At 32.5% G+C, this 12,315-nt stretch overlaps 1 protein-coding gene across 2 annotated transcripts in view; it reads left to right on the plus strand.

The window, feature by feature from the left end:
- for (cGMP-dependent protein kinase for) overlaps positions 1 to 12,315 on the plus strand; it is a 135,663-nt gene that overhangs the window by 67,387 nt on the left and 55,961 nt on the right. For both annotated transcript variants that reach the window (XM_031980465.2, XM_031980467.2), the window contains one exon: positions 3,429 to 3,595. In XM_031980465.2, coding sequence (XP_031836325.1) covers positions 3,429 to 3,595 — 167 coding nt within the window. The remainder of the gene's footprint in view (positions 1 to 3,428; positions 3,596 to 12,315) is intronic.

The raw sequence follows: 12,315 nt of genomic DNA on the forward strand, positions 1-12,315 counted from the left end.
GCAATCCGCAGTCATGGTTTCGCTAATACAAATTACGTTACCGCGAAAGTACGTGACAGGGTATTACACCGGGACCGTTTTCAATGCAGAACGCGAGACTCCGCTAAATGCCTCGTGCTGTTTCTTAATCATACTATTTTCTTATTAAACATTCATGGTTCATTGTAATTTTCTTGTTACTTTTTCAAAATACCAATTTTTTACAATTGAAAGTTCTTAGGTTTTCAGAGTTTTACTTTGTAATAAACTTTACATTAATTGTAATAAGTATATTTGAAATAGTTTACACTAGGTTTACGGACATTTATTCTGTCGTTCCTAGAACGATTGATGGTTATTTATTTAGATCTCAGAAATTGGAGGTTTAACAATAGGTAATCAGGACATATATTCGTGCAGCGCACCAGTAAAAATTGATGTAAATATTTAACAAATAGTGTTTATAAAATTCAATATGCGTCTAATTGACGCATTCTTTATTTAATGTTAACCCTTTGCGTTCGAATGTTGCCGATATCTAAAATAGAAAACTGCAAATGAATAATTTAATTATTTGACTAACGAGAGACTGACATGTGGTTTGTTTTCTTTTAGTATTTAAGAACTCGACGCATAATGCAGTTTCTTATGAAAAGAAATATTAAAACCTCAAGACAGTCTCGTCCGCAAAGAGTTAATAGAAAATTGTTGACCGTTGAGGGTTAAATGTGCGAAGTGTTTTATTACACGAGTATATGGCGAATGGATTATTAAACTATGCCAAAAAGAATGACAAATCATGTATCGATCTCTGATTCAAGAGCCGATTTCCAACAGAAATAAAATTCCATAAGCACACCTGGCATGAAACGTAATGGACGGTTCATGTTTAAGTTATATTTCTTTTACTAAAGCTTTTATCAAAATTCCTTTTATATTTATGCAACGTTCAATTACTAACAAAAATCATAAAAACATCATTTTTATTAACATTTTGAGATTAAGAGTAAACAAACAAAACAGAAACCCTGGTTTTGAAAAGATTAAAAGAATGATTCTAAAACAGGAAAGCGCTTACCCGATATTTATGACATTGTGGTTGCACTCACTGGTTCAAGGCAGAGTGTACGGTATTGCAGAATATATAACAGGTGCACCGCGGTAAACATAGTTCGGCGCTTTTGATCTTTCATTCTGCGAATAAACGCAAGCACTAGCCTCGGTACATCGACTGCATCTAACGTCGAGTGTTTGGTGTGGATCGTTAATGCGAAACATTGCTGTGAAAATTCTCAGAATCTTTCTCATTAAATTGCTCTTGTTGTTACCTTTATAGAATCGCAAGACTACTAGGATTTCGTGAGGCAATTAAAGAAACAGCAAGCAATTTCTGAATAATTGCAGACTTACGTTGCTTCATAATTTCTTATAATTTCTTAATTTCAAGGACTCTCGCGTTTAGCTTATAATTTCAAGAATTGTAATGAGTTCTTTTATTACGTGTTGCGTATGATTTTGCTCGAAATTAAACATTATGTTTTATTAAAAAATATTATATCTTTGTTAGAGACTTAATTATTAAGCAGATTAATTTATTAAATTGAAATAAAGGGTCTCTTGACTCTATTTGAGATTTTAGTTCACTAAATACTGAATTCATACAAATTTTTTAAATAAATTCGTAGAAGAAATTTATTAAATAGAGATTACTTAATATAAAATATTACATAGTTTTGAAGAATAAAATGATTATTTTATGTTGAATTTAATAGTACCATTAATTCAAGAAAGAAACTCTTTTAACTTAACTTTCGTTTTCGGAAATTTAAATTTGCGTGAACGTTCAAAATTGATCTATGCAGGTTTATTTTTATATATATTATCTATTCAAGTTTATGCATTGATCATGTAAATCAGTGGTAACCCATGCGACAGTTATGAAGTCATTTGTTTCTGTTGAATTTCTCTTTACCGACAAATTCGTAATGTTTTATCCGATGTAGAAGCGGATATTAGTTTTAAACATTTTAAACCAGTATTGTTTTATAAATTTTTGATAAGAGTATATGGGATATGGTACATGATAAGAGTATATCGGATAATGTATCGGTGCTATACAAATCTGTCTATGGATATAAGTATACAGTATTACACAGAAGAAAAATGTGGTTAGTTTGAAACTTTCCTAAATTTGTAAACGTAACTTGACTGTACATTCATAATTATCATTTCACAAAGACGTGAGCATTTGTAACAATTATTTTACTGTTCAGTTTTATACAATTTTCTATTTCAAAATTACCAGACTAATGAGTGATGAGAATATTTTCCAAACACGTTCGAAAAATGAGCATTGTACTTCAGAGTTTATATTAAATTATGAAATAGACTTAGAACGTTTAATTAAATTATGATTTTGTCATTATCAAATTTGATAACATAGTTTATACATTGTTTTAGATTTTTATTGAACTTATACTCTTTTTTTACAATGCAAGTGATATTATTGCAATGTTTTAAGGTATTCGAACATAAAGTCAGGATATACGGTCATAATTTTAACCCTTTGCCTTGTAATATCGCGTCAGACTCGTGGCGAAGATTTGAAGCACAGTTTAACAAACATAAATATTACTCAATCTCTTTGAGTTCAAATTAAATATTATTTGTTCATCATTGATTACTGTACTTTAAGAAAAACATAGATATAAAATATACCTAGAATTCTCTTTAATAATATTAAGTAATGTTTGTTAAATTCTGTTTGAAATATTCACCGTGAGTTTCATATGTTGTTATAAGGCAAGGGGTTGATGACAAAGTACTGAATCGGTCATAGTTGAAAAGAAACCATAGGACAAAGGGTTAAAGGCATTACACTAAAGGAAAAGTGTATTAAGCAGAGTGTGTTTAAATTTTTAATAAATTTGTTGAATTATAAATTTTTTATAGGTTTAATTTACTTTTTAAAATGCGAAGATCATTAATTTTAGAGAAAACTTGATAGAATCTGCACTCATTAGAGACACTTTGTCAAGGCACTTCTGTGTAATTAAGAAAACATATGCGTAAGTCATGGATACTTTTGTGAAATTAGAAAATCGTGAAAGTTACTGGCAAATTCACAAGTCACGAAAATTTAAAACAAGTGACATTTTGTCTGAATACGTCGGAAGCCTTTTACTTTCCACTTTCGTTTGGTAGGTCAGACCAGTGATTCTTTCGTTGCATAAAATTCTTACTTTTTCACCGTATCTGAATTCTCATTGGTAATGCAAGTGAAAAGTATTATGTACTTAAAAATACTTAAATATATTTCTGTGTAAATATAAGAATTTCACATTTATAAAGGTATTATTACCTGTAGATATTAACTCTAACACGATATCGTAGGTATATTATAAAAGAATTAACGCCCTAACGAAAGCATTCCTGTCTTTATTTTTCAGGTCTCGTGACTTGATCAAAGCTGCCATTTTGGACAATGACTTCATGAAGAATTTGGAGCTGACACAGATCAGGGAAATCGTTGACTGCATGTATTCTGTTACGTTTTCGGCCGGTTCGACTATAATACGCGAAGGAGATGTCGGGTCCATCGTCTATGTCATGGAGGGTAAGTTTTTTTTATTTGCAACTCAGCTTAATTTAAACCGATTAATTTTTGTGCGTTATACAATTTAATATGATATATGATATCAAATATCTGTATCATGAAAAAGTAAGACTGTGGAGAATCACTATATACCAAGTTCTAACGCAGAAAATTTTGATTGGACAATATATAAATCGATATAAAAAAGTATAAAAATTAAATGGAGTTGTAGATTTCCTATCGATTTTTAAAATTGTCTTTGTTTATGTTCTTTTAAACGTTTCTAGATATTTTCGTACTATTAACAATTACTAATTTCAATGTATATTCATTCAATACCCTAGTTGAACAAAAAGTAAACAAAAAAATTAATTTGTCATTCTAAATTGAGAGGAGCCCGACGTTCAGTTCTCTTTCAAAGTAAATTGATAATGATAAAATTGGTGTAAATAAGATTGATTTATTAAAATTATAAAAATAATATAATGTTAAAATAGGAATTGATTTTAATAATATTATAAGTGAAAATATTATTATATAATTCATATTTCTTCTAAAACGTAATGGGCAAACATTTAATTTTATTCAAATTGAAAATAAAAAATAGTCGAGTATATATTGTTTAATGAATAATTATTAATAATTATAAATCTACTAAATATAAATAAAGATGAAAAGATTATTAAGAATCTTGAAACTTGAATACTTTGATTATCAACTAAACACTGATCAAAAATCTTATGCAGTCGAAACAGTTTTCTGAATGAAGCAAAAACTGAAAAGTTAAGATTCTTCATAACGATTACTCTACTATCGTTCTCACGAAAATAGACACAAATTTTGTATACAAATTGTAAATTATCTGAGAGATAACAGAAAAGGAAACTATCTTTCTTATATTTCATACATCCAACAAAATTCGGTTCGTTCGATACGTTCCCAAGAGAATTAATCTTCGAGTTTATGTAACAATTCGCGTGTCGTGCACTCATCAAGTATTAAAAAGGTTATAAAAGCGCTGTATCGAACTATATTTAAATGAAGTTACGTTCACGCGAATACCGAAGTGAAAAACCGAGGACGTTTCAAAGAATCGTGAAGTCTTGATTCATAATTTCCCTATAAAATTCTTCCCACTTCCGCGAAACGATCACGGAAAATCTGCAATTTACTCGCAGGACCGCCTCCGTGTCGTGTGTCTCGCGGTGGCAGGGGCCAATCATATTCAAAGCGGTTGGTCGTCAACGTAAGCTAGATGAAACCGCACGTGACCGCACACTTTTCTATGTGATCCAGTTATAAACGGTGCAGTTAGTCTGATTTTAATGGATACATTGAGCGCATAGGCGGAAAATCGTCTCGACTGAAGAAGCTCTGACTAGCAGAGAGAAAGAGGGAGAATCGCGATGACTTTTAACTCGTTTGTATCCATAAGAATAGTCCGTAGGAAAAATTGTTTAATCGTTCAATTTTATTAACCGTTTTTAATAGAGAGGCGACTACTTTATTTGTCACGTGATTTGGTATGCCAAATTATAAAGTGTGATATTTGATATTGGTAATAATTAATATTGAAGTATTGAAGTATTGGAGTATTGGAGTATTGAAGTATTGGAGTGTTGAAATATGGAGTATTGGTGTATTGGAGTATTGGAGCATTGGAGTATTGAAGTATTGAAGTATTAAAGTATTGAAGTATTGGAGTATTGGAGTATTGAAATATTGAGGTATTGAAGGTACTGATCTAAGGAAGTATTAAAGTATTAACGTATTGAAATAAAATAGTAATTAATAAATAAATTAATTAATTTATGTGTGTAGTCTATATCTCATCAGAAAAAGTTAAATTTTTCTGGCGGAAAACTTTCGAGTGCAAAGGGTTAATACCTATATAAATTAACCCTTCGCACTCAATACATTTTCTCACTATACATATATATCTGTTTCTAATGTTTTTCAAAGCCCGCATAAAGGGAGATCGTACATGAATTAAGGAATAGAAGAATAAAATTGTATTTTATGATTTTACAATTGTTTATACATGTTACGATCTCGGTAATGCGGCGCAAGTCGCGAGATTAGAGTTGCAAATGGATTAATCTCGGGCATCGCATCTAATTGTGGCTCGTTCGGCTGTGCGTGCACGAAGGTCGGCCATTGTTTCAAGCAGCCGCGAAATCGAAAATTTCGCGCAGAATAACATTTCACGGTTCCGCGTGATCTCTATGGGAATGAATTGTTCGCGAGTCGCTTGTTTGAATGGCACATTACTCACGATTACGCTGATCGACCGCGTGGAACCACCCATGCCACGGAAATGTATCCGTTTACTGCGCTATGCATTTACGCGAACGTTGAATTTTGTATTGTGCTTTGAGATTTTCTTCAACTGACGTTTATCTTTTACTATTTGAATAATTTTGTACAGAGGTTGAAAACAGTTATGGTATTGGTTTCGGTTCTCAAAACAGTTAAGGAGAACTCAAATAAAATCATAATTGTTATTATATAAATGAAATTATTCACTTGAACGCTATTATAATGAATATATGAAGATACTGATAAAAGTCTATTGTTACTGTCGGATTATTTAATCGGTGAATATATCTGAAGGGAAGTTATTTAAAAAGTATAAACAACAATGTTTAACATAATATCAGGTCGTATCGCCATACAACAAAACGTAATATACTAGCGGACCAAATTCAGACTAAACATCGAACTCGCATTGAACAAATTCGAATTTCTGACAGTTACAATTTTTATAAAAACTCGATATTTATCATATTAAACGCTCGGTAGATCTAGTGTTAAGTAACAATAGTCTTATGTACGTAGGGTAACAGTGGTTAATATGGAACACCAAAATATTTAAAAAAATAAATGGCTTGACGTGTCAGATACCATGAGAAACACTTCATTAGTAATAGAAAATAATCATATTAATAGTTGGACATCAATTAAAAATTTGTCATTGAATGCATTATTGTGTTTGGTAGTGTGTTAAATTTTCTATATAATATGTATATAATTAATATAGATTGTAGTTTTTCATGATTCATCATTGAACATATTTGTTTCTCACTATTCAAAAGCAGTTTCCTGCAAATTTATTTTCTTCTTAGAATAGTTATTATTTTTCTATCGGAATACGTGAGTTCTTAATATGAAACACGTTCCATATTAGGTGCACATTCTTTGTTAATGTTACATACTATTATGCTATATTTTTATTTTATGGTGGCAATTGCAAAAATGATAATAATGGTAAAGAATATGCTCAATTATCGTGTTCTCGAAGAATGTAGTAGTCCCGATGTGTTATTCATACGTCCAACGTATAAAAGAAAAAAAAAATTAACATAAATTGAAAGAGGTGGAAAATTCGTTTATTTTTCTTTTAAAGTAAATTACTTAAGTGTACCATATTAGTGGTTTAAAGAGATTCAAAATTTTGCATTATTATCGGTTCAGTGTGTGAATGTTTATTAATTTCTTCGTGTTTTGATGCAGGCGTCATTGAAAAAAATGCTTATCTCTCGTTTTGGCAAGCTTTTCAAATCAGGCGTCCCATATTAGGCGCCGTTATTCTATACCTGCGTTAAAAGAACTAAGAGAACCATTAAATAAGTTCACCTTGTCGCGAAAGTTATTTATAAATAGCTATTCTAAAATATTGCATCAGTCTCGGTAAAAGAATTTCTTATTTGCGTTCAAAACAATTTTCAATGAACAAAAGCGGAAGTATCGAAGAAATTCAACGTAATCCGATTTACCAGCCATGCAACCTATGATTCATGATTTCTTTTGCGAGATCCGAATGATTCAGGCCTTGCCTTCTCTACTGAAAAACCGGTTTCCTTGTCGGTAGTTATAAATATAATGTTTCTAAAAATAAGCTGCATGCTCCTATGGTGATAAGAGATCCAGACTACACAAAAGAAAGTCATAGACTATACGTCATGGACTACTCTCGAAATATCACGTAATACTTGCGGAACACCATAGACGCATATTTCATTTATTTCACACACCAAGAAATTATACATTCGTTTGCATGTGTACATTCCGTTTAATGATGAAGGAGCATAGTAATTGAATCGTAACAAGGAAAAATGAAAATTAGTTTTTATTATTTTCTTCATGGTTAACGGATGGGGTTTTGTTTATATCCGACATAAATGACCTACTTAGCAGATGGAGGATGATTATAGAAAACAATCGCCAATACATCATTAAATAATCTTCTATCTAAGATCAGAAATATATAAATTGAATTTTCCCTAAGAAAACGACAACACTTTCTTGTCGACCTAATACAATGTCTATTTCATTTTCCATTTAAAAGGAAGTTTAAAAAATCAATACACACCTGACCCCCGATTTACGCGAAAATCCATTTCACGTGGATTCCTTTCACGCGAATGAAAATTGCGTAAACAAAGTCTGTCGGTACAAGAGAACACAAAAAATTGGAAAGAAAAGCTGGTATAAGTTCCAGAAGTACATATGCATTCCATATACCTTAACAAAAAAGCAATGATAATGACATTTCGGAAAGCAAAAGTACATTTTATTCGATGTTACTAACAAGGGAACCTTTTCAATCAGCACACGCCGATTTTGTTGAAACTGATGTGAGACATAGTTCTCAAGAAAATATTGTGGAATTGAAAGGTTTGGCGAAAATAAGTGTGTAATTATAATTTATTATAAGTTATAATATCGCAATTAGGATAAACATGCCGACACTACTCCACTCTTCACGATGCTGCTTTCCACACCGCTTTTCCGCCTTTGGACGCCCTCATCTCCAATGGCTTGCACACACACACACACGTTTTTTCTCTCTCACTCGCATTATAACACTAACTATAAACTTAACCTTTTGCGAACGAATGTCGACATTTTGCCGAGACCAAACTTCCACGTTTGGAACGCCAAGTAGCAAACAAATGATTCAACTATTCAAACAGTAAGAAATCAGCACATAATTTCCTTATTCTCTATGATTGTAGCATTCAGTGTCTAATCTACCAACATCCGCAAAAGATTTTGTACAATTTAAACATTGTTCGTCCACAAAAGGCTAAACCTAAAACAGGCACGACTCTGCAAGCCACAACCTCACGCCTGCAGACTATCCGGGGCCTAAAAGGCTTGGTCGGTAGGTATTTTTTCTTATCGGTCAGCATCCACTTCGAAGGGGTGAAAACACTTTTCAAAGTTCAGGATTGAAAGTATATCTTCTTCACGATATCTCCGAAATTACGGAGTGTATAAAAGAAATCTGAATTGTTCAATTCGAAGCGAACAATTTAAAAAAATAGTTTCTTTCCTACACCCTCTAGTTTTAGAGATATCGCGAAGAAGATATACTTTCCATTCTGAACTTTAAAAAGTGTTTTTACTCTTTCAAAATGGATGTTAGCCGATAAGATAAATACGTGTCAAATATTTTCTTGAGCACCATGTCTCACATAAGTTTCATCAAAATCGGCGTGTGCTTGAAAAGGTTCCCTTGTAGGTTCAGATCGCGTAAATTAAGATTGTGCATAAATACCAATCAAGTAAATAGTGTTTCAATATACCGCGTAAAAAATGTGCCGCATAAATTTGGGGACGAGTGTATACTACTTCGTCACTTTCCTCTATTTTTTGTTTCGTGGAAGTAACAGACTTAGTCAATGTTTGGTTCATATGCGTCATTGTAGGCAAACGTAACGCGCAGATGATCATTTCGCAACGTCTGAACAATATTAGCATTCGAAATTTCAGCTGAAGTCCGGCGCACGATTGTATCACGGCGAAATTTCACAAAATCGCGTTCCGTTTCCCGGAATTCCCTTTTACTTCCGGCGCGCGGTGCGTTTGACCGCGAGCACTAAACGCCCCGTTCCGCGCAACCGTGAACAAGACACAGGTACAATTAAATCCGTACGTAATGGATCACGCGTGACGTAGCAACGTAAAATTTAACGTGGAACGGCCGCACGGCTTAGCCGACTGTGTAAACGCATCGACGTGTCGCGTAACGATTGTGCAAATCGTTGCGAATGCGAATACTCTCAGCAGGAAGTGGACGTTTGTTGTGACGAGAAGCGACACGGGACGTCAAGACGCGGTCCGTATTAATTTTCGCATGGAAAGAATCGCGCAATGTACAATGCGCACATTGCATAACCCATACATACATGTTTAACAGTATAAATCCTCCTCAAATACTATTCTTTAAATAAATTCTGTGATTATTGGTAAATTTAAAACATATAATAGATTACGAGTTCCTAATAAATCAAAATGGTATATAAATAAATAATTATTAATCCTGTTTTGTTTTTTACCTAAACTGTATATGATTGTACTTTTAATATAATGATACATAACAGTATTCAGCAATAAATAAAATTAGAAGTTGAATACTTTTTAAAACGAGTTATATTTGAAAATAATTACTAAATAATAATCAACCTTCTTTTTTTTAGTTCATAAATTTCTTCGTACAGTTTCTGTTTCGAATGAACGTAACAGCGTTCGACGAGTATAAACGCCATCTTAAAACCAAGATGATACTAATTCTTTCAACGATAAATTCTTTATTTTTTCAGAAAAACGTGTAATTCTTCTCCGTTTTTCTTTAGCCCCCCGTTAGAATATATTATAGGTGCATTCGTCCTGCGTTACAAAAATATACACTTCATTATTTGATTTCATTGCGAGCATTATCAGAGATTTCTCAAATTAAATTCCACAGTTAACAGGTTGAGCTATTACACATTTAGCTACTATACGTCACTATAGCGGCACAAATTCTTTCTCTGCCATCGATAGCTGAGCAGATTATAATCTAATCTAATGTAATTGTATAGTGGAAAATTCTATTAGTCCCAAATCGTAGTGCTACATTTATGATACGCAGACCGCGTCAAACCTTGCCGTACAAAAGTACAGCTTCGAGGCAGGTCCCGGCGTAGCTAAAGGGTTAATACCAAATGAAATACGGAAGTACCGTTTCCAAAAGCATTTACATTCTTTTTCAATAATATGAAACAGCTCTCAGCTCCTCCAGAACCCTTGAAAACACGCAGAGACGAAAAGAAAGAAAGAAAGAAAAAAAATACAAAGAAATTTTATTACACGAACACGACTAACCTTCGGTTCACCATATAATAAGCTTTCCTTGTTTATTTCCGGCTTACATCTGTTACTTCACGCTAAATCTCGCCGTTTCACGAACTTTCCTGTAAAATTCAACGCGTTTGTTCTAGTAATTTTTACGTGTTCACGGCAGGCAATAAAAGATTTATTATTATTATCATCGCGGCGAATATTATTATTCCGCCGAAGGCGCTTTAGAAACGTTCTGAATATTAAACCGGCGGACATTTATGCAACCGCGCGATTTTATAGACCAATTTGCACAAACGGAAATTAAACAGAAACGTATTTCCCAGGCGCAGCTAAGCGTTTTGCGAAACGATAAATAAATTAAAAACTTTATCGTCCGATGGAGAGTTTCGTTTTATTATTTTGCTGTGTCACGTTTCCCGGCGAGATGTAAATTCGCAGATTCAGTTGGAATTACCTGTCCGCTTATTGCATATTATTATTACATCAATGCGCGTTATTATAACGCCGGTGACACTTTTAAACGGGTGCCGGCAGTGGGCCGTTTGACGAACGTCACATGGCAATCACCGAGTTCGTTTCAACCGCGAGATTTCGAGGAAACGGAATTGTACTTTAATGACGGATTCGGTTTCACCGTGATTGCACGTTTCCTTTGAAACTAGATGGAGCGAAATATATTGTCGGATTATTTATCTGCGGAATATACAAACTGAACAGAATATGGTTATTTGAATAGTAAAAGCAACGAATACGTTCAATCGAACAAACTTTACATCGTTATAAGTGAACGAACAATACGCATTAACACTAGAACTACAGGGTATTTAATAGGATTGGTATGTAATCCGTATAAAAATTGTAACAGTTGATTATTTTCAATTTTTACATACATTAATTGTAGTATTCAAGTGAAACTATTCATTTTTGAAATCATTTCGAACATTGAATGTTTCTAAGGTATCAATAATTGCGAAAGAAAAAAATCGAAACCACTTATTTTGATTGGAACGGTAGTTCTAATGTTAATATAAACATTATTAACTTTTCTTGAAATTGATATTGCATTTTTGTATTTATAAATACTTTGTTTAAATCATCCGTAAAATCTCAGCCTTTAAAGAACGCAATTGAACCCTGTGAATGAACTCTTTTCTATATATAATTGTTTTTGCCAATTCTCCTGTACTTATTCCTTATTTTCTTAGTAACAAAAAACCTCCAATATACAATCAGCATTGCGTAAAAATTTCATTAACTTTAATTCGAAGCTAACTCCCTGCCCTATGATTTCTTCCTAAACTGTGATCGACGTAATCACTTTTGTTATTGATAATGTATTGAAAATAAGAGAAAATTCCAATCTTGTTCTATATCCACGTGTGCTTTAAGGTATAATCATTGATAACAGAGAAATAATATATAATTTGCATTCAAACAAATTGTATAATATTTATGTTTATTAAATTCTATTTGAAATCTAAACCACGAGTCTCACATGTTATACATTTAAATCTAAAATGCATACTCTATCAAATCACGCATTGATGAAAACATTTATACATCGAATTTATAATATATACCAATATAGTTTCTATGAAAAACTGAATTAT

This window comes from Nomia melanderi, chromosome 1 (genome assembly GCF_051020985.1).
Source record: "Nomia melanderi isolate GNS246 chromosome 1, iyNomMela1, whole genome shotgun sequence".
NCBI classification, from domain to species: Eukaryota; Metazoa; Arthropoda; class Insecta; order Hymenoptera; family Halictidae; genus Nomia; species Nomia melanderi.